The sequence below is a fragment of the Hypanus sabinus genome, chromosome 2, assembly GCF_030144855.1.
Source record: "Hypanus sabinus isolate sHypSab1 chromosome 2, sHypSab1.hap1, whole genome shotgun sequence".
Classification (NCBI taxonomy): Eukaryota; Metazoa; Chordata; class Chondrichthyes; order Myliobatiformes; family Dasyatidae; genus Hypanus; species Hypanus sabinus.
The window spans coordinates 89,385,896-89,409,695 of NC_082707.1; the positions used below are offsets into that span (position 1 = coordinate 89,385,896).

General features: G+C 42.3%; 2 protein-coding genes across 4 annotated transcripts in view; one reads left to right on the forward strand and one right to left on the reverse strand.

Moving 5' to 3' along the window:
• crocc2 (ciliary rootlet coiled-coil, rootletin family member 2) overlaps positions 1-23,800 on the forward strand; it is a 356,976-nt gene that overhangs the window by 240,141 nt on the left and 93,035 nt on the right. For all 3 annotated transcript variants that reach the window (XM_059950227.1, XM_059950236.1, XM_059950243.1), the window contains exons 24-29: positions 1,463-1,701; positions 2,138-2,297; positions 5,077-5,244; positions 13,894-14,251; positions 16,331-16,539; positions 19,330-19,450. In XM_059950227.1, the coding sequence (XP_059806210.1) occupies positions 1,463-1,701; positions 2,138-2,297; positions 5,077-5,244; positions 13,894-14,251; positions 16,331-16,539; positions 19,330-19,450 (1,255 nt within the window). The remainder of the gene's footprint in view (positions 1-1,462; positions 1,702-2,137; positions 2,298-5,076; positions 5,245-13,893; positions 14,252-16,330; positions 16,540-19,329; positions 19,451-23,800) is intronic.
• Positions 20,101-23,800, reverse strand: part of LOC132381077 (uncharacterized) — a 244,472-nt gene continuing 240,772 nt past the window's right edge. Inside the window, exon 10 of the mRNA XM_059950264.1 lies at positions 20,101-22,041. Coding sequence (XP_059806247.1) covers positions 20,411-21,874 — 1,464 coding nt within the window. The 5' untranslated portion in view covers positions 21,875-22,041 and the 3' untranslated portion in view covers positions 20,101-20,410. The remainder of the gene's footprint in view (positions 22,042-23,800) is intronic.

Sequence of the window (23,800 nt, forward strand, 5' to 3'; positions counted from 1 at the left end):
AACTCTTATAGTGTTGCCTACAGTCAACAGTGGTAGACTGTCATATTTAGACCATCTCTTAAGTAGCTTCTTTGTGTTGCTTGAGACTGCATGAGCATTCCTCTCTGCACTACTTCATCTGTATTTTTGCACTTTCTTCCTCAAATACCCTGTGGTTCTGCATCTCTCAGTATCCATGATCGAGCTGACTGAATGCACAGACCACTGTAAGAGTCTTCCCAGCTTTGGCTTATGAACGCTTTAGCGACATGCACCAAATCCTTCCCCATTTCTGGACTATTACCTCCCCATCTGCTTCTGCACCACCTTCAAGTTAATTTCACTGGGGGCTGCCAACAATAGCCTTGGTCTACTTCCCCAGCCAACCTTTTCTCATCTCTTTTTCTTGCTGCTTAGTTCCAATCTCTACACCATTCATGTTGTTAAAAAGATACTTGGATTATTTTGTCAGCTCATACTATCTTTGATACCTTTTCAACTTCTTGGTCTGGTTGTTGGCATGATTTCAGCAGAGGATTCTACTCTACCACCTGCTTTAGCATGGCTCATCAATTGATATGGTGACTTACCCTCCTATATCTTGGCTGTTGTCTTCTGCTCTGTTGATTCACTTCCATGACCCAATGTTTCCCACAGTTTCACTCTTATCTAACTCAGAAACTATTTCTTAACTTAATTTAGAGATGCTGCATGGTAAAAAGCCCTTCTGACCTAGGAGCCTACGCACCCAATTGGTTAATTATCCTACCAAGCTGTACGTCTTTGGAATGAGGGATGAAGCCAGTCATAGGGAGAACATTCAAAACTCCTTGCAGACAGCAGCAGAATGGAACCCAGGATACTGACGCTGAATTAGCAGTAACACTAACTGTTATGCTATCAGTCATCTCCTGAAAAGGCTTCTTCTCTGCCATGTAGCCATCATCAGCTTGTTGAAGCTTACCTCATGAGCAAAATATTTGGTCTTTTTTTTAAATGTCCGTACCCACTTCTGTCAAAAATTTTGTTGGACACCATGCATTCAAAGGTAATTTGGTTGTATGTGTGCACATCCCCACAACTGGCATAATCCTAATCAGCACAGTTTAGCAAAACTATGGCCACTTTGATCACTTTGCACAAAAATGGACTTGGTTCTTTGGTGTTCTTTCATATAAAAATTGTGTGTAATTTATGCTTAATTTATATTTTTTATGACACTATATGCCTGTGATGCTGCTGAAAGTAAGTTTTATATTGCTTCTGTGATAATATGTATGTGCATATGACAATAAGTTCAATTTTGAGTATGGTACTATTCAATTAGATTGGTCCAAGAACCCCACCATCTAATGGTTGTATCTTGCTCTTCAGAACTCTTTCACTCCATTCCCACATACTTCTTGCCCGTTAAGGCATGCTAGATTCAGTCATTAATGATAGATTTGCGGCATGTCATCCTCTAATTGTTGCTGATGAACAGGTGGAGGAGCTGAAGACACAACTCCGCCTGGTGGAGGATGTTCGAGATGGAATTCGGCGAGACCTTATCGAAGCTCACAGGAAGGTGCGAGAGAATAAGGAGGCTCAGGAGCTGCAAAGGAAAGAGAACCTAGAGCTCAAGCGTGTTCTAAATGATGAAGCGCGGGAGAAGGAGGCCATCCAGAAGTCCAATGAGGAACTTAGGAATAACATCAAAAAGGTTGAGAGTGAGAGGATCAGGTATTATGAACTTGGATGCTACAATCAGCATGCCACCTTCCCAGTCCCCATCACATATACACTCCAAATGCGAACTTGCTTACAGTCGCTAAAACTAATTATATTTAACAAACACTACCATCCTATAAATTAACCCTCAAAACTACACTCCAAGAACTTTCTGCATTTACCTATAGGACTTGCAAACTTAGTTACTTCAAAGGCAGCAATAAAATGACACCCAGAATGCTCCTCAAAACTATTCCCTAAAACCCCCAAAAATGCAGCTATCAAATCCTTCCCATAACTGTACCCTTAAGCCACTGCCTAAACTGAACCTTAAACAGACACAGCTAACCAAACTATCAGCTCTCTTTCTCAAATTGTTGCTGTATTCGACTCCATGCTTTTGATAACGGTTCATTTATAAGAGCTAACTTGGTACCTCTGTGCTTAGCTTAAATAGAACAAATGAGGAGAAGGAGCAGAAGATGAAAATCGTTGAAGACGCCAAAACCACGGCTCAGAATGAGGCAGCAGAACTGCGTGCAAACCTCCGGGACGTGGAAAAATCCAGACTGGATGCTCGGAGAGAATTGCAAGAACTTCGACGTCAGGTGAGAGAGGAAGTTGAAATTAGTTGAGAAACTGCAATACTGGAAATCAGAAACGAAAACAGAGAATGCTGGAATGTTTTGGTTACAGAAGATCAGGGAGCATCTTGAGAAGAAACAGAAATAAATCTATTGCTTTATGACCCTTCTCCTTCGCGAAAACTGAAGAAGCATCATTGATCTGAGGAATAACTGAGTATCCCCAGCTATTCCTGTTGTTATTTTAAATGCTGAATTCACTGCCTGTAATCCTGTTCATTTACAGTACAATAATGTATTGAGGTACAGCATGCAATAAACCCTTCCTGCTTTTTGAACCACTGTGCCCAGCAATCCCCTGATTTAATTATGAATGACCAATTAACCTACCAATCAGTATGTCTTTGGACTGTGTGAGGAAAACCGAGCACCCAGAGGAAACCCACACAGTCACAGAGAGAACATAAAATCTCCTTCCAGGCAGCAGCAGGAACTGAACCCGGCTGGTCTGTACTGAAAAGCGTTGTGCTGACCTCTAAGCTACCGTGCAGCTCAACTCAAAGTTATAAGGTTATCTCCTGACCTGACATTTCTTACATTGCAATTGTGACTACATGGTTAAAACCTGTAAACTAGAAAAACAGTGAGATTTAAATGTCTTGTGAATGTACTTTTCACCGTCATTCTCAGGTGACGGTGCTTTAGTCTTCTGAATTGTCAAGGAAAAGAGATCAGATTTACTTAACCCCTGTCCTGCAGAAAATTTTACAGTATTGAATCATAAAATGTTTGCAGTAAAGGGAAGCCCTTTGACATAAAGTTTCTGAAGAGAAGATCCATGGTTCCATCACCACCACTAACCTCATTTCTTGATCATGACCCACCACTCACTTTCCTTGGCAATCAGAATCAGGTTTAATATCACTGGCATATGTCACAAAGAAATTTGTTATCTTTGCAGCAGCAGTACAGTGCAATCATGATAAACATAGAAAAAAATAACTGAACTATAGTAAGTATATATGTATATCTATTAAATAGATAAATTAAATCATGTAAAAATATAAATATTAAAATGTAGTGAGGCAGCATTCATGGGTTCAATGTCCATTTAAAAATTGGATGGCAGAGGGGAAGAAGCTGTTCCTCACATTGCAACCTACTTCTATTACATTTGCAGATATTTTCCTAGATTCCTCCAACCAAATGCTATGTTAAAAAGTGTTCCCCTATTTCACTCTTAGCTCTCTTCAGCCACACTGTCAACCCTGCAACAAAGCAGTCAGAATTTCATAGATATACAGTACTGAAAGAAAAGCACTAAGGTGTATAATCTTACTGAAAAACATTGGGATTTTTGATACCTATTATTTGACACTTGCTCTTACAAGAAACCCCTGAACACTAGTACTATTGAAATTTGACCTTATATGCAGCAAATCACTTCTTTCATTGAGCAGGGATTAGCGTCACATATATAGCCGCTGCTGTCATTGTAGCTGCAGGGTTAGTTAATGAAATTCAGTCAGTAGTGTCACCACAGACATATCTATAGAAAGAGTCTCTCAGCATCCAGCTGCTAAAATAAAGCATTTCCTGGTAGTTTTCCCTTGTAACTTTGTTCCATTTTATTTTATACCTGTGACATCTATTCTCTTCTACTTAAGTTTATACCTATGACGTCTATTCTTTGACCCCTTCATTCTCCTATTCTAGATGTTGTCCAGATCCTTTATTAATTTATTTACTTCTACAAAATCCCCCTTCTCAAATTTAAAGAAAATTGTTTAACACTCTCATGTCCTCATGTCTTTGTCCTGTTGAAGGTGGACTACTATTTTAAAAAGATACATGACTTCTGTATTACCTATTAATAAAGTGCATAATATGTGTACACTCTTTACATTCCTTTCTCTTCATATATCTCACTGCTTGCTTCAAAATTAGCTGGGACTGGGGACTAATGACTGAGAATGCATGCAAGGCATGCTTAATGGGAGGGAGAATACACGATTTGTGAGGTATAGAAGGAGCTTAATATTTCAAGGGAACCCCAGCACACGTTCAGATAGTAGATGTAGATGGATGAATGATCAGCTGCATTGTTTGTTTATTTTGTAACAAGTTTAGAGATATGGTAGGGGATTCTAATACAAGAGGGCACGACTTCAGGATTGAAGGACGTCCTTTTAGAACTGAGGTGCGTAGAAATTACTTTAGTCAGAGGGTGGTAAATCTGTGGAATTTGCTGCCACAGACGGCTGTGGAGGCCAAGTTGTTGGGTGTATTTAAGGCAAAGATAGATAGGTTCTTGATTAGTCAGGGGATGAAAGGGTATGGGCTGAAAGCAGGGGATTGGGGTGACTGGATGAAGTGGATCAGCCTGTGATTGAATGACAGAGCAGACTCGATGGCCCAAATGGCCTACTTCTGCTTCTAAATCTTATGATCTTATATGGTTCCCACTGCACTGTACTTCCTCTGTAACTGCAAAACTACTGTTTCATTTAATACTTGCACAAAGTATTTATGTTTCAAAATTATCTGTCTGGACAGTTTGTAAAACTAGGTTTTTCACTGCTTCTTGGTAAGTGTGACAATGATAAATCAATTGAACTCAATTCAATTCACTTGATGTTGAACAGAATCTGTGGATAGGTACATTACTCTTGACTTTGTCTGTGGCACCAGTTTCTACCCGCTCTTCAAAGCAAATAGCTTTATGTGACTGAAAATACAAAGCTGAGAAACCCACTATCTGTTCCTTGCAATCGCTGTATTGTGAACTCTGCTGTTTCCTTAGGTAAAGATGTTGGACAATGAGAATGCGAAAAAGAGCAAGGAAGTGGCAGAGCTGCAGTCCTGCATAGCATTGGAGGAACAGCGCAGTGAGAAGTGCAGGAGGGAATCTCTTGACCTGAAGCAGAAGATTACGGAGGCAGAAGTAAACCGTGAATCAGCTCGCAAAGAGGTGGGATTAATCCTTTTTTAATATAGAAGCCTTACAAGAGCATTATTCAACTCTATATACCTTCTGGTTCGCTGTTGTGAATGTTACTATTCTTTGAATTCTTTTGTGAAGTATTTCCATGCATCAGATAGACAGACGGAGATGGTGTTAAACATCATTGTGAGAATGGAGAGCCTTTATTAACCCACGCTGGAAAAGTGCACAGTCCAAGACTAGACTTGAAAGTGTAGCTTTTGCTTCTAAAGCAGGCGTGATATCACTCAACGGGATCCTCCCTGCATCATCAGAGTGATGCACGTGTGAGCTCTTCTTCTCGGGATAGAGATGTGATGAGCAGAAATTCAACGCTTTCTGCAGCAGCACACCCCAGCTCACGCACCTCTTCAGTGTGACAAGAGTCCAGCTCAACGACCTGATGCTGTACTCGGAGATCCTTTCAACATCTCAGCTCCAATACATTGAAATTGATGGACCATTCATAACACCAATGTCTACCTACTCTCCTGAAATTTACCTGCTAGACAGGGTCAGAGCCTTGAAGACCACCTTTATGGAGGCACCAAGTCAGCCAGCAGCAGAAGTGACTCTATTCACGGGTTATAAGAGACAATAAGACATAGAAGCAAAGTTAGACTATTTAGCCCATTGTGTCTACTCCATCATGGCTCATTCTCCACAGCCATCTGTGGCAATAAATTCAACAGATATGCCATTCTTTGGCAAAATAAATTCCTCTTCATCTCTGTTCTAATGGACTTCTTCTGTTCTGAAAGGGTGCCATCTGGTCCTGGACTCCCCTAATATAGTAAACAAACTCTCCATGTCTACTCTATTTGGGCTTTTCCGTATTTGATTGGTTTAAATGAGATCACCCTTCCCCCACCATTTTTCCAAACTACAGCTAGTACAGGCACAGAGTTATCTAATGCTCCTCATACATTAAACCCCTCATTCTGAGGATCATTATTGTGAACCTCCTCTGGACCCTCTCCAGTGCCAGCACATCCTTCCTTATATATGGGGCCCCGAAACTGCTTACCATATTCCAAGCACAGTCTGACCCATGCCTTATAAAGCTTCAGTATTACATCCTTCCCTTCCTTTTATATTCTAGTCCTCTCAAAATGAATGCCACCATTGCAATTGCCTTCCTCACCATCGACTCACCCTGCAAGTTAACTTTTAGGGAATCCTGTACAAGAACTCCCAAGTCCCTTTGCCCCTCTGGTTTCTGAATTTTCTTCTTGTTTAGAAAAGAAGTGTACTCTTTTATTCATTCTACCAAAGAGCATGACCATACCGTTCCCTACACTATATTCAATTTGCCACTTCTTTGCCCATTCTCCTCATCTGCCCAGGTCCTCTGCTCCCTCAGCACTACCGGCCCCTTCACTTGTCTTCACATCATCTGCAAACCTGGCTAGAAAATCATCAATCCTGCCACCCAAATCATTGCCATATAACGTGAAAGGAAATGGTCCCATCACCGATGCCTGCAGAACACCATTAGGCACCAGCAGCCAATCAAAAAAGACTGACTTTATTCACACTCTTTGCTTCCTGCCAGTCAGCCAATCTTCTATCCTTGCTAGTGTCTTTCCTGTAATGCCATGGACATTACAGGAAAGAAACCTGGTGCTCCTGACTCCATGGAGAAGCCATAGGGAGTATCAGCCTGCACTTTCCACAATCATCTCTTTTCTGGTTGGCTGCTGGTGACTAATGAGTTTTGCGGGGACAGGGTGATGGGAGCACTTCTCTTAACATTATATGTCAATAATTTAGATGAAGGATTTGATGATTTTGCAGACAGGTGGAAGGGCAGGTGTACCTCCTCCCAGTCCATCATTGTTGTTGATGAAGCCAGACACTGTTGAGTTGCCAGTGAACACCGATGTGGTCAGAACTGGATTTGGCAGTCCAGTCATGCGTTAGCAGTGTGAACAACGGCGGGATGAGCGTGCAGCCCTGGGGAGCAGTAGTACTCAGCGTGATGAAACCAGAAATGTCGCTGCTAGTATGGACTCTCTCTGGTCTTTTCATCAGGAAGTCCAAGGTACAATGACAGAGGGAGCTGCTGAGCCCCAAAGTGGTGGGGGTCCAGTTTCTGGGAAAGGATTTCATTGAAAGCAGAACTAAAGTAGATGAACAGCATTCTGACATTGGTGACACCATGGTGACACAGTTGGTACAGAGCTGTGTAAATGGCAGAGGCTGTGACATCGTCGATGGGCCAATCTGGCCGATATGCAAACCAGTAGAGGTCCATTGTGATGGGAAGGCTGGATTTAATGCAGTTCATCACTGGCTACTTGAAGCACATGAGTATTACGGAGGTCAGTGCCACGGGACACTAGTCATTAAGGCAGGATGCAGTTGTCATCACGAGCACGAGCACTGGGATGATGGGGAAGCCTGCAGGGATGGTGGTCTGATCCAAGATTCTGAAGATGTCAATGAGAACATCTGCTAACTGGGCTGCACAGTCTCTGAGCACACAGCCAGGTATGCCCTCAGGTCCTGTAGCTTTGTGTGGGTTGACCCGGACTAAGGTATACCTCACATCAGCTGTGGCTAGACAGAGTGTCTGCTCCAGGGAGTTGGAGGGGGGAAGGGGCCTCTCTCATCAGCACATCATTTAGTGAATCAGAATGTGCATAGAAGGCATCTCAGGAAGAGGGGCTTCCCTGCCATTGATGCACAGGATGGTCTTATTATCATCTGAATCCCTGCTACATATACTGCCAGTCCCTGTTGTTACAGAAGTGGCTATAGCTTTCCTTATTGTAGACCCATTTTGTTTTCCTTATGGGTTGGGAAAGAACAGCTCTTGTTGACTGAGAGCTATCAAACTGAAGCCAAACTGAAGTCAGAAGGCCTTGTCAAAGGTCTTCTGAAAATCCAAGTATACAACATCTATATGTTTGTGTTATGGAGTTAATGAATTATACCACACAGGAACAGGTGCTTCAGTTCACTCTGTCTATTCCAACCACTAAGTACAGATCTCTACCAATCCCATTCCACAGCACATGGTTCCCTTGGCAATTCATGTATATAACATGAGAACACCTGTCTCCACCATGGCTCAGCTAATGACTCCATAGTACAACCAATTCATCTTCTGACCTCCTCTAAACTTCTTCTGCCTCACTTTGAATCTCCAGTACGTCTTCTAGTATTAGACACCTCTGCTTTGTGAAAAGGTTTCTTGCTATTTATCATAGAACAGTAAAACACGGGCATTGACCCGCAGTGCACAACGTTGTGCTGAGTTAATTAAATTAGTAATCCAATGTCCAACTAAATAAATCTCTTCTGCCTACATAATGACCACGTCCTTTCATTTCTGCTCATTCATGTGACTATTTAAAAGCCACATTGGATGCCTCTGTCATATTTTCCTCCACCACTTCCCCAGGCTTTATGTTCGAGGCACCCAGCACATTCGATGGTTAAGAAAAAATTAAATATCTCCTTTGAACTTACCTCCTCTCACCTTCAATGCATGCTCTCTAATATTAGACATTTCAACCCTGGGAAAAGGATACTGGCTGTCTATCTATGCCTCTCATTATCTTATGAACCTCTGAGTCTTTGCCACTCTAGAGGAAACAACCCAAGTTTGTTCAACTTCTCCTTATAATACATGCCCTATTACCAGCATTCTGGTAAACCTCTCTGCAAAGCCCTGATGTCATTACTACAATGGGTGAACAGAACTGAATACAATACTCCAGATGTGGCTACATTATTGAACAAGAGGTCTACAAAGGTGCAACATAACTTCCCAACTCAAACTCAATTCCTTGACATTTGATTTCCCAAAGTTTTATAAAATTGTACCAAGACCACCCTCCTTTGCTATTCTGTGCCCTGGTTAATGAAAGCCAGCATCCTGTATACCTTCTTCACCTCCTATCTGTCAGTGATACTACCTTACCTAATCTTCAGACATGTACACCAAGGTGCCTTTGTTCTTCAACTCTTTCTGGGGCCTTACTATTCACAGTACATGTCCTTCCTATATTAAAATCTTCCCCTCCACCCATCCCATCCACCTAGAAATACATCACTTAACATTTATCAGGATTAAATTCCATTTGCTATTGCCCTGCTCAATTCACCAGTTGATCAATATCACTTATGTATCATAAAACTACCTTTCTCTCTATTCAGAATATTTATGATTTTCATACCATCTGCAGACTTATTAATCATGCTGCCTACATTCACATTTATGTCAATAATGACTATGATAAACATCTGTTCATACAAATAGATGCAACAAGGTAATGTGTAATACTCTTTGAACTGTGAGTCTGCTTTTGCTATGTTACTCCTATTCCATTGGTCGTAATTTTCTGTTTTACAAACCTTTGTGCAAAAAAATGTTCTCTGTTCATTTTTACTCAGTCTCTGTATCCAAAAATCCAAATGTACCATATGCAGTGCTCACCCTCATCCACGCCATCCTCAAAGAACCCAAAAATTAATTGAACATGATTTGCTTTTCATATATATGTGGATTCTACTCAATCACATTATATTTTTAAATGGTAGCAAATCCTTTATAATAGATTCTAACATTTTTTCAACTTCCAATTTTGACAAGTAGCCCTTCTGGCCCTTTGAGCCACACCAACAGCAGACCCTGATCCAATCCTAACCTAATCACAGAACAATTTATAATGACCGACTAGCCTATCATCTTTGGACTGTGGGAGGAAACCCACGTGGTCACAGGGAGAATGTACAGACTCCTAATTTCTGGTTAAAATGTTAGTAGTTCTGTGTTCTCCCTCATCCTTCCTTCCTAGGTAATTTGGATCATATTTACTGACTTCAATCTGCAAAAAAAAAACTATCCAGAATCCATAAAACTTTGCAAGATTATAACCAGAACATCCATTGTTCCCATAGCTAACGCTTAAAAAACTCTAGAATGTAAACCACTGGACTCTTGGGATTTATCAGACTTCAAGCTTTAGCAAATTTCCTTTAGTTTCTCATTCACATCAGGCTGTCCAGTATTATGGAAGTTGTTTTTCTTTCCTCTGTGAGGATCAACACAACAGTATAGGTAATTACACAGTCATTTCAATATTCCCTATTTAAATTCTCCCATGCCTGTTTATGGCCCTTGCTATTGCCCCTTGCCTTCACTAGTCTTTTTCTTTTTACATGTAGAATCTCTCGCAGTGTGTTCTCCTCTTTCTCATTAGGTTGCTTAATATCCAGCCTTCCCTTTATCAAATTCTTAGCCAGCCTAACTTGAGTTCTAAAATATTTCCAATCCTCATGCTGTCTGCTTTTTCTCAAAACTTTTTAATTTGTTTCCTTAATTTTAATATAGTGGTTTCTGGTTAATTGTGCCATTGATCAATTGGGTCAGCCACTTATTTGGGCCAACTCTTAAAGAACAAAAATTAATAGGTGTGGTTTCCTTCATTTAGTTGGTACACTATGTGCTTAATTGGAGCAGGGGACTGTTGCCGAACAGTTTCTAATTAGCGTCAGTCCTGTGCACTTGCATGGCCGTTAGACACTAGAGCAGATGGTTTTTAAATAGCACCAGTTGTGTTCAAAAAGCAGTGATTTTTGTTTCTGATAGTTGCTGAGAGATAAGCAGTGAGGCAATTCTGCTCACTGCATTTTCAAGCATTCAATCTTGGAGATGCCAGAAGCAGCCTGAAGTGAAATTGAAACAGTTTCACTAGTTCAACAAGTTAGGTGCTACAAAAAATTTGAAGGTGTTAACAATCAACTTGAATGTTACAATGAAAATGAAGATTTGGAGGAATCAATCATTGAAAGGATTGTATGAACACAGTGCATTATCTACACAAGGTGTCTGCTCTGATTTTGTTCGTTCACAGTCATTCAAAAAACACAACAGCATATACTGGGTTAATTCCTCCATTGATAACTACTGTATTAGGAATTAATACATAGTTTTATAGTATTGTATCGATAATGTTCTAATTTGTTCTTTTTTTAATATTTAAATACTCAATTTGTTGCTCAGTTAAATGGCAGTTTGTCTTTTTAATACATTTTAACTACTTCCATAAAAATTCAGCTAATTGAGGCAGCCGCTTAATTGAGTCAAAATGCCTTGGTTCTGATATGTCCCAATTAACTGGAATCTACTGTACTATGTTTAAGTTCTGTTACAATTCATAATTACACCACTTTCTCTGTATATTTGTATATTTGTTTTCAAAGTTCAAATTAGATTTATTCTCAAAATATGTATACAGTATACAATGCTGAAATTCATCTTCCCCATAGACAGTCACAAAACAACCATGTGTTGGAACCATGCAACCAACACAATCAAAGTAAAACATCAAACCCCCCCACCACCCACGTGCAAAAAAATTGCACAAACAGCAACAAAAATGATTGACGAACACAGAATACAAAACACAAAGGGCATATTTCAGTACAACTCTGTGTAGTGTTCATTATCTGCAGGCTGCCTGATTCAAAACTCACCCAATAGTGACAAAAAAAGAGCAATCAAAAACTAGAACTAGAAATAGAACGCATCATAAAAATGGAATTAAATTTTCACATCATTGATTATATTTTTAAATGCTTCCCATTGTATGCCTCCTATCAATACATTTCCTCGAGCTTTCTAAAACAACTTATACCTCATCTTTTCATAGTTAGTTTAGAATGGAAATGATGATTTCAGAATTCACAACAACATAGCATCCTATTATCATCACTCCTTAGAAGCCACTTAATAATCTTATTAATTAACCCTTGCACAGGGCTAGATCTAAAGTTTCCTGTGTCCCCAGCTGATTCTTCAACATACTGATCTAGAAATAAATCTTGTGTACATTTCAGCAACTCATCCTCTGCATCATTGGTATTAATTTGATTTCCCCAGTCTACATGTGCATTAAATAGATTACAGGATGTGGTTACATGGGAGGTAAGATTTTGCGGAGACATGTTTTTTAACAATGGTAGAGGCTGTATCGGTTTGTAGATGGCTAACTATTATGCATATTTCATTCACAGCTTTTTCAAAAATTGTGTACTGTGTACAGTTTTACTCAGTCTCTGTGTCAATGCACTTGGCAAAGGAACCATTGCATAATTACGGTTGGCCCTTCTTATCTGCAGATTCCGCATGCGTGGACTCAACCAACTGCGGATCGGGAAAACTTGGAAGTTCTCTCTCCAGCACTCATTGTTTGAGCATGTACAGACTATTTTTTCTTGTCATTATTCCCTAAACAATACAGTATAACAACTATTTACATAGCATTTACATTGTATTAGGTATTATTGAGTAATCTAGAAATGATTTAAAAGTACAGGCAGTCCCCGGGTGATGAATGAGTTCCATTCCCAAGTCCATCTTTAAGTCAGATTTGAAGTTGGAACAGGTACATTCAGTATTATTTACAGCCAGTTAGTCGAACGTTTTTCTTAGTATATAGTACATATTTTACCTTTCTGTGCGTATAAGACACTTAAGAAACATACGTACTTCAATAATTAAACCATTGTGTTGCTTAGTAGTAATTGTAGCTTTCATTGGGGCAGGGCCTTTCACATGCTCCATTAAAATTGTTCTGATCGTTGACCGACTGTAGCCTAATTCTTTTCCAATGACCGATGGCATTTCACCTCTTTCCGATCACTTTATTACTTCTACCTTATTTTCATTCGTGATCATGTTTATTTTCGTGAACAGAAACACTGTGGATTCAGAGCTTCACCGCCAGGTCCTAATGTCCACTGCACTGAGACATGTTAAATAAAGTTCGGGGTTCCGCTGGGTCCTAAGGACCACTGCACTGAGACAGGTTAAATAAGGGACGAGCATCCATATTTTTTGGTATCTGCGGGGGGCTTCTCGGAACCAATCGCCCACGGATAAGGTGGGCCAACTGTATAGCAGAGTAGTGGACCAAAAAGTCTTTACTCTTGGAGTAACAAATCAGTATCAACACTTTCTTGGTTCACTCCCATGCCAAGAGATCGAAGGCAGTTGTCAAGTAACTCTCCACCAAGTCTTTAAAAAAAAACGTAACGCCAACACTGAGTAGATTTTTAATTTTACACCTTTATCACTTATTAGTTGCAAAGGGAAAGTTCAGCTCCACTCCCATCAGGGATGGTAGGAGACCCCAATACATTTTTTACAAGGCATTCTTTTTATACATGAAAGGGAGACGAGGTTACTATTTCCAGTGAGCACAGTCCTTCCAATACATTCATTGCGGTCTGCCATTTGTGGTTAATTCATCTCTGCTACTTCCTTACTCTTGCACGATGTTCATTACAATGGGTGCTGGCATTCATGTATTCATTTAGTGAGAATATTTCTTATAGCCGTGTACATATTGCAAAATATTAGCTTAGCATTCTGGGATTCTCTACTCCATTTTGTTGCTTCAAGTGGTTACAAAAAATAAAGTTCAATACATATTTCCACAGTCATCCAGTGAATATTGATTTTCAGATTGTTTCAGACAACATAAAGATTAATATCCTCAGATTAAGACCCGACCAAATTTACTTAAATCGTTCATGGTAACCGCATTGATAAACAGTGTGCCTCACCACCATTCACCTGAAGTATGACTGACAGTGACAAGTCCTGCTTACTTTTTCCAGATTGCTGTTCTTCAAAAGAAGATAGTGGATATAGAAAATAAGTTTCATGGACGTGAGAAAGAACTTCTTGAACAGTTGGAGAACTGCCAGTTGAATGAGAAGAAGTTCCGAGATAACAAACACGGCCTGGAAAAGAAGCTGCAGCAAGCCCAGGAGGAAGCAGATAAGCTGATGCTGAAGATCTGTGCCATGGAAGGCCGCATCACTGGTCTTGAAGCTGAACTGTCTAAAGTGGAGGCTGCCAAGAGGGATATAGAGTTTCAGTTAGATAGCTTGCACTCCACTCTGAGGAGAACCTTGGGAATTGGACGGTCTGGCCGTAGTCCATCACCGCGGAGACCTCTCTCTCCCACCAAAGGTACCAAATCAGACAGAATACATTTCTGTTCACATAACCATTGCCGCTGTTTGTAAGTTTGCTTCTTACTGTACCAGGATTTCATTGTTCTTGAACACTGATTGATAGCCTCTGCCTGATTTGATATATCAGCACTGTTATACCTCTACCCTCTTATCTTTCTAAGTTCATCCTATTCCAATTAAATTTCTGTACTTTTCACTTTTCCAAATTTGATCTTCATTGTGATCACTGTTCACAAGCTGCTCACACTTATTTTTAAACACACCTGCTCTATTTTGTTTCTTTCTCCCATGGTAGAAGTTCTTTCTCCGTTGGTAGGAGTATCAAAAAGGACAGTGGATTGCTTTAATGACAGAGGAAGGAGTCTTAAGAGAGTTAAGGGAACAGCTGATATCCGGCACTCACTGCCAGAGGAGGTGGTGGAGACAAACTGAACTATCACATTTAAAAGGCAGTTAGGCTGACACTTGAATGGGCATACAGGACTGGTGTTGGAGAACATAAAGGTTAGCATGGACACGTTGGGCCAGATAGCCCTCTTCTGTGTTGTAAAATTTAATGACTGCACTGCCCTCACTGAAGCACTGTAACATCAACCAGACAGTCAGCCAAACTCCATTCAAAAATGACATGAGAGTTCGGGTGCAGCCTCCTAGCTCCCTGCTTTAATTGCAGACTCAATGGCAGGACATAGTGAATAAGGAGTGAAACTGAAAAACAACAAAATACAATGCAATTATCACATGTTTCTAGTCACTCAAGTAAATATACAGACATAAGAACTTAGTTTAGTTTACACAGGTAAATATTATAAGATTCCAACAAGTTGATACTCCAGGTAAATAATAAGTAAACCATCAGCATCCAGGTTAGTGTCTAATAAACTCAAAATAACATTCTATTTCAGCAAAATCTTACTGATACTTTTAGCTCAACTTCTAACCAATACAACAACAGCTTACAAGCAATGCTTCTGCTGAGGAAACAACAGGATGGCTTTGAATAGAACCTTTGTTCACTCCTAACATAAACCTGTAACCCTCTGCAAGTCAATGAGTTTTTCTACTTATTACTTCCTGGCTGCACAGGAAGTGACCTAATACAGATCAGAAACTGCTCATTAAAATAAAAGCTGTATGTGCTTAATCACATAGAAAAATATAAATGGATTGCTCAAAGGGCACAACAATGACTTTCCAACCTTGAAACAGTAGAAAATTCTCGCATCGTGTATCTTTGAAATCAGATCTTAGAGATTGTCTTCCCCTGTCAGTAAGAGATAGTTTTAAACCTTGCTGGTAGCAGAAAATATCTAAAATAGTTTAGCCTCACTTAAGGATTTTTTTAACTGTATATCTCTTTTATCTGTTGATTTCTGAGTGTTTTGTGCCTTTCCTAGTAAATTATCTGACTATGGTGTTGGGTAAACAAAAGGGAAGAGTGATCAGGAGGGGAGGAGAAATGGTGTTCACAACATGTGTATGGAATCACAGTGCCTACCACCAGGAGCACAAGGCAGGCTACATCGATCCAGCCATCTTGTCCATTCAGTTTTAAATGCCTATAGATGTAGTGGTGGTGCCTGAGGACTAAAGTATAACAAATGTTACACTGTTGTTCAAATCAGGATGTGAGGATAAAGCCAGTCAGGCTTAGGGACAGGAGATTGGATTGCAGAAGACAGAATCAGGAGCAATACAAAAAGCACTAGAAGATCTCAACAGGTGGAGGGAGATGAATAGTTCATGCTTTGGGAAGAGGCCCTTCATTGACAAATAAATGAAAAGTAATGCGAGGAAATTGACCTTTACACAACAAGGGGCAAGATCTAGAATTCATTTGCTGAAGTTATAGAGGCACTTACGGTATTCAATTGTCATATTCAAAGGAAAGCTGTAAATTGTTCAATAAAACAAGAATTTGCAGGTCAGTAGGGAGAGGGTGTGGAGATGGAAGAGGATTAATTTTGTGCATGGAGGTGGTGTGCACTCAGCTGGCCATTTGGCCCCTTTCTGTGCTGAAACTATTCTGTTTCCATTTCTGTGATGAAGTGAACTCTGTGTCCTGAAACCCCAGGATTTGACAGTACCTTCGTTGCCACCACCAATGGACGGGACAGCCCAGTCCTACAAGCGGGATCCCCCGGTCACAGCCATTCCAGCTCACCTTACCGCTCGGTGTCACCTGTCCGAGGTAGGCAGTACGCAGCGAACATCGACCCAGAGGTGGTTAAAGGTGCTCTGCAAGACTTCCTGCAGGAACTTCGTGGCGCACAAAGGCGAAAGGTGAAGTATCTCAGAATTCTCTGTGAAATAAATTGATCTGTATTTATATGTGACACACAAGTGATCCCACTGCAGCAAGGTCCATGTAGATAATGCATTTAACACAGGAAATCTTCAGAGACAATTCATGATGGAAATTGAGAAGCAGTCGCTACATTTCAAAAAATTAAGACAGACATTTGCATTAGTGTAACAGATTGGTAGATTAAATGGGCTCTGTAGTTTACCTTGTCATATGCAGATAATGGTGAAAAACTGCAAAGGAGAATTGCTGGGCCTGAAATTGAATAAAATGCATGGATGCAGGAAAACGTAGAGGGGGCTGGCATGGACACTGTGGGTCAAATGGCCTTCTTCCTTAGACTTATAAAGGAGTAACTTCTGAAGCAATTTCGTATGGAGCAACACACACAAAATGCTGGTGGAACACAGCAGGCCAGGCAGCATCTATAAGGAGATGCACAGTCGACGTTTTGGGCCGAGACCCTTCGTCAGGACTAACCGAAAGGAAAGATAGTAAGAGATTTGAAAGTAGTGGGGGGAGAGGGAAATGCAAAATGATAGGAGAAGACCAGAGGGGGTGGAATGAAGCTAAGAGCTGGAAAGGTGATTGGCGAAAGTGATACAGAGCTGGAGAAGGGAAAGGATCATGGGACAGGAGGCCTTGGGAGAAAGAAAGGGGGAGGGGGGAGCACCAGAGGGAGATGGTGAACAGGCAGAGTGATGGGCAGAGAGAGAGAAAAAAAACAACTAAATATGTCAAGGATGGGGTAAGAAGGGGAGGAGGGGCATTAACGGAAGTTAGAGAAGTCAATGTTCATGCCATCAGGTTGGAGGCTACCCAGCCGGTATATAAGGTGTTGTTCCTCCAACTTGAGTTTGGATTCATTTTGACAGTAGAGGAGGCCATGGATAGACATATCAGAATGGGAATGGGACGTGGAATTAAAATGTGTGGCCACTGGGAGATCCTGCTTTCTCTGGCGGACAGAGCGTAGGTGTTCAGTGAAATGGTCTCCCAGTCTGCAGCGGGTCTCACCAATATATAAAAGGCTGCACCGGGAGCACCGGACGCAGTATACCACACCAGCCGACTCACAGGTGAAGTGTCGCCTCACCTGGAAGGACTATCTGGGTCCTGAATGGTGGTGAGGGAGGAAGCGTAAGGGCAGGTGTAGCACTTGTTCCGCTTACAAGGATAAGTGCCAGGAGGGAGATCAGTGGGAAGGGATTGGGGGGGGTGGGGGGGGTGGACAAGGGAGTCGCATAGGGAGCGGTCCCTGCGGAAAGCAGAAAGAGGGGAGGAGGGAAAGATGTGCTTGGTAGTGGGATCCTATTGGAGGTGGCAGAAGTTACGGAGAATTATACATTGGACCTGGAGGCCAGTGGGGTGGTGGGTAAGGACAAGGGGAACCCTATCCCGAGTGGGGTGATGGGCGGATGGGGTGAGGGCAGATGTGTAGGAAATAGGAAAGATGCATTTGAGAGCAGAGTTGATGGTGGAAGAAGGGAAGCCCCTTTGTTTAAAAAAGGAAGACATCTCCTTCGTCCTGGAATGAAAAGCCTCATCCTGAGAGCAGATGCGGCAGAGATGGAGGAATTGTGAGAAGGGTTAGCCTTTTTGCAAGAGACGGGGTGGGAAGAGGAATAGTCCAGGTAGCTGTGATAGTAGATATCAGTAGATAAGCCGTCTCCAGAGTTGGAGACAGAAAGATCAAGAAAGGGCAGGGAGGTGTCAGAAATGGACCTGGTCCCCCCCCTCGCCCTTCCCACCGTTCTCCCTCCTGGCACTTGTCCTTGTAAGCGGAACAAGTGCTACACCTGCCCTTACACTTCCTTCCTCACCACCACTCATGGCCCCAGACAGTCCTTCCAGGTGAGGTGACACTTCACCTGTGAGTCGGCTGGTGTGGTATACTGCGTCCAGTGCTCCCGGTGTGGTCTTTTATATATTGGTGAGACCTGACGCAGACTGGGAGACCGTTTAGCTGAACACCTACGCTCGGTCCGCCAGAGAAATCAGGATCTCCCAGTGGCCATACATTTTAATTCCATGTCCCATTCCCATTCTGATATGTCTATCTATGGCCTCCTCTACTGTCAAAATGAATCCAAACTCAGGCTGGAGGAACAACACCTCATATACCGGCTGGGTAGCCTCCAACCTGATGGCATGAACATTGACTTCTCTAACTTCCGTTAATGACCCTCCTCCCCTTCTTACCCCATCCCTGACATATTTAGTTGTTTTTTTTCTCTCTTTCAGCCCATCACTCTGCCTGTTCTCCATCTTCCTCTGGTGCTTCCCCCCCCCCACACCTTTCTCACAAAGCCTCCCATCCCATGATCCTTTCCCTTCTCCAGCTCTGTATCACTTTTGCCAATCACCTTTCCAGCTCCTAGCTTCATCCCACCCCCTCCTGTCTTCTTCTATCATTTCGCAATTCCCCCTCCCCCCACTACTTTCAAATTTCTTACTATCTTTCCTTTCAGTTAGTCCTGACAAAGGGTCTCGGCCCGAAATATCAACAGCGCTTCTCCCTATAGATGCTGCCTGGCCTGCTGTGTTCCACCAGCATTTTGTGTGTGTTGTTTGAATTTCCAGCATCTGCAGATTTCCTCGTGTTTGCTCATATGGAGCAATCTCATATGGGCCAGATCAGACAAGCAAGTCAAATATTCTATTAGTAATAGTTTGGTAACTTACTGATCTTTGCACTGCCAGGCTCTACATGCCTTCATGGACAGTCAAGACAACTTTTAAGGCTTGTTGTTCGCTTCCTCATTTAGGATGAGGCTCATACTCAGCTGGTAAAACTGACTCAGAAGCTGTCACAAATGGAAACTGAGCGAGACCGAACAAATGGACACATTCAACAGCTCCAGAAATCCCTGACCGAGGCAGAGGAAGGTGAGTGGTCTGATCTCTTAAATGATCACATGAAGCCAGACTGGTTAAGAATGGGTAATCTTCTATCCTGAACCAGTTGGGTGTTTACAACATTCCAGTTTATAGCTGCCCAATCTTCTAACTCATTTAAATTTTACATTTCTCATAGTGGGATTAGAACTGGGATCGCAGGATTATCATTCAAGACTTTTAGGTGACTAGTTTGCTAACTTAAACATAGCATTATCACTGTAACGTTCTCCTTCGGGTGTAACGAAACGCTGAATTTAACGTCCGGATAAACCACAGCCAATGCAAACCAGATCGCAGTAAGATTAACCATTTACTCTTCACTCTTCACATTAACATATGGTGAAAACTGTTGATAAAACAATACAAGATTGATACAGTATTTGTTCCTTCCTTAATATCACATTTCAAGTGTAAATACTTGCAAAGGTGACTATAACTACATTACACTAAGGTGCAGTATACAGGGAGAGTTTACCTGCTCCATTGACTACTTTAAATACACTTCCATGCAAACTATCCGCGATTCTCTAACTAACGAAAGCATAAACATTATCTACCGTCGTTACTTCTAACAGGATCGGCATTAACATCTTAGTTCAATATATCGATTATCTATTAACTTACAGCGTTGCTCTCACTGTGATTTCTCATGCCTGCAAAACTGCTTGTGCTCAGGTGAGCCTCGTGGTGAGCCCCCACCCTCGCGCTAATTTCAAACCGGTATTTTCCCACAAGACGCGGCGAAACCGGATGTGACGTCATCGCATGCCGATATATTTTACATGCAATGAATACACTTTAAACACTTCTAATTCTAACTAGAAAATACTATTGAATGAATTACTAAGCGAAAATATTATAAACTAAATAACTGTCGTAAAGACAGCACACTCCCCGCTTGACCTTCGTAAGGTCACAATGAGCAGAGTACAAAACTTAGTCTCTTAATCAGTCATTGGGTAGAAGTAGAATAACTTCTGTAACTGGCCCTTGGTAAATTTTCACATCGCCTTGGTCGGTAGTCTTCAATTCGATCTTCCTGACATGTCCATCCTCGCTAGGGAATGTAGCAGTGATTCTGGCCATTGGCCTGCTGTTGCGGGTGGCTTGCTTGTCCCTGAGCAGGACTAAGTCTTCAACTTGAAGATTCCTTCGGGGTTCTGTCCACTTTCGTCTCTGTTGCAACGAGGGTAGATATTTCTGTCTCCAGCGGGGCCAGAACTGATTTGCCAGAGCCTGGACTTGTCTCCATTGCTTTGTGTACAAATCCTTGTCTGAGAAGTCTCCTGGTGGAGGAGGTGCTCCTGCCTTCTGCGTAAGGAGCGTTGATGGCGAAAGTATAAAGGGGTTTTCTGGGTCAGAAGACACAGGTAGGAATGATTGTGCGTTTATAATGGCTGTGACCTCTGCCATTAGGGTGCACAGTACCTCGTGGGCCAATCGAGTGCGTTGCTGCATCTCAGGTTTCCTTTTCTGGGTTTTCCGTAAGGACGTGAACTGTTTGACTGCCTGCTCTTTGTTATCTGGTGAGCGCTGGCGTGGTTCTCTGAAAGGCAATGGGGCAACCCCATTATTTGCTTCATCTCTGAAGACCTTGGTGTCTTTGGGTTTTAAAGAAATGGTACCTTGAGCTGATTGTGCAAGTTTGTTTCCGTCCTCGGTTTGAACGAAAACTGACTGACCTAGCGTCTCATCGGTTGCTTTACACTTGGTAATGTCTTGTTGTGCTTCTTTAGGGTATACCTCAGTAAGGCAGATCTCGGAACAAGAACGGCTTGACTGAGTTTGACCGCAAACTTCTGTACAGTTCGAGCTGACAATTGTTGTCCTGGAGTGAACCTCTCCCTCCCCGCCGTCCTGTTGTGGGGGTGAAGGAGCGTTGTCGGTTCTTTCATTCTTGACTTCATCACGGAGCCGTGAGGGTAAATTTCCTTCCTCGTATGGATGTGATGCAATCGTGACTCTCTGAGGTTCCTCGTAGCTGGGGAAGTTATCGAATACGTATGGAGAGGGGAGACGAGCCTGCCTGTCCATTTGAGATTGTACATAGTCGCTTGTGCGTTCCAGTCTGGTCCTTTCTAAAGTAGATCTTGCTTCGGTCAGATCACGCGACCCTTCAGCTTCTTCTATGTACTTTGCTTCCGCCATGGCAGCTTCTTCTTCTCTTTCTAGCTGCAGCACTTGCAACTCTGTCGATATTTTTGCCATTTCCAACTGGATTTCGGCTTCTCGGGCGGCCGCTTCGGCTTCTCTGGTGGCCAGTTTCATTTTCAAAACTGCTTCTCGTTTGGCGTAATGCAGTCGCACCTTGGCGGCTTCTGCCTTGGCTCTTGCCTGTGTGGACTTACTTGATGTCGGTTTACTGCCCCTGTTGCTGGGCGGCGTCGACTTGATGCTGGATTGAGCTGACATTGCAGCACTTGAAACACCTGATAATGCCGCTTTTTCACTGTAACGTTCTCCTTCGGGTGTAACGAAACGCCGAATTTAACGTCCGGATAAACCACAGCCAATGCAAACCAGATCGCAGTAAGATTAACCATTTACTCTTCACTCTTCACATTAACATATGGTGAAAACTGTTGATAAAACAATACAAGATTGATACAGTATTTGTTCCTTCCTTAATATCACATTTCAAGTGTAAATACTTGCAAAGGTGACTATAACTACATTACACTAAGGTGCAGTATACAGGGAGAGTTTACCTGCTCCATTGACTACTTTAAATACACTTCCATGCAAACTATCCGTGATTCTCTAACTAACGAAAGCATAAACATTATCTACCGTCGTTACTTCTAACAGGATCGGCATTAACATCTTAGTTCAATATATCGATTATCTATTAACTTACAGCGTTGCTCTCACTGTGATTTCTCATGCCTGCAAAACAACTTCTGCTCAGGTGAGCCTCGTGGAAAGCCCCCACCCTCGCGCTAATTTCAAACCGGTATTTTCCCACAAGACGCGGCGAAACCGGATGTGACGTCATCGCATGCCGATATATTTTACATGCAATGAATACACTTTAAACACTTCTAATTCTAACTAGAAAATACTATTGAATGAATTACTAAGCAAAAATATTATAAACTAAATAACTGTCGTAAAGACAGCACAATCACCATACTAAACAGGATTGGTTACATGGACTGTACTAAATTAGCTTGATCACCACTGGAGTGACAATGGAAAGCATAAGAATGGGATGCTGGAATTCTTGTTCCAGACAAACAGAAGCTCAGAACCTTATAAAATAAAATAAATAAAAACAGGAAGTTCTGGAAACACACAGCAAGTCAGGTAATACCCATGAAGCGAGAAAACATTCAGATATTTAATCCTCTGTCAGAACTTTGTTGTTGTTGGTGTGTGTGTGTGTGTGTTATGCATGTGTGTGTGTGTGTGTGTATGTGTGTACACTTTAAAGTCCTCATTTGCGCCACTGAAACAAACCACCCCAGTACAGAACTCTAAATGTGTCCTGGTCCAGTCTGAAGTCCGCATTCCGGTTCACAGTCCGGTCCGCAGACTCCGGACTCCAGGTCCTCCGGCTGTCCCTTTGTTTCTCTTGGACTTAATCATAAGCACCTGATGCTCATATTGAGGCTGGGAATGTAAGTGGCCCTGGGATTGAGTGTGGTTGGGGTGTTGTCTTGTCAAGATTCCCTGGGAGCAAGTGGCCAGTGAAAGGCTAGAATGGCCACTTGCCATCTTTAGGCTGAGTTAGAGAACCATTGCTTCTTGGAGCCTTGCTGTCAGTAGTCAGAGCTGTCATTGTGGTATGGATTCGGCCGTTTCCTGGGCCAGCTGGGTGGCTGTCAGCCACTCGCATCAGGTTGTTTCCGTAGCCAGCCAAGGTTGCCGGCTGTGACTGTGACTCGGAGCAACCCCGATGCAGAGGTGGAACTGTCTGTTGTTCTTCAGTGTTTGTCTCTTCCTGTCCTCGCCCCGTGGGGTAAGTCAGGCTGTTCTGCCTTTGCCCTGTGGGGGGAATCTGTCTTGTCTTGTCTTCTCCTCTGTGGGATGTCAGGCTGTTCTGCCATTACCCGATGGATAGACATGCCCCACCTTGGTGTGGAGTGAAAGTTGAGTCCCGGCTTGTCGAAGGAGAAGTCCCAGCTCTATGTCTATGTACAGTTCCTAGTCTGCCTCCAAGCTCCAGCCTCCGAGTTATGCAAGCCTCAAGACCCCAGCCTCAAGCCTCCAGCTCCAAGAATCCAGGCTTCATCACATCTTCACCTGGTCTGGAGTCCGAGCCTGAGTCAAGACCCAGGTTCTGGGTCCTTGTCCAGTCTCGGGCTTGGAGTCCACACTCAGGCTCCTTGTTCCCAA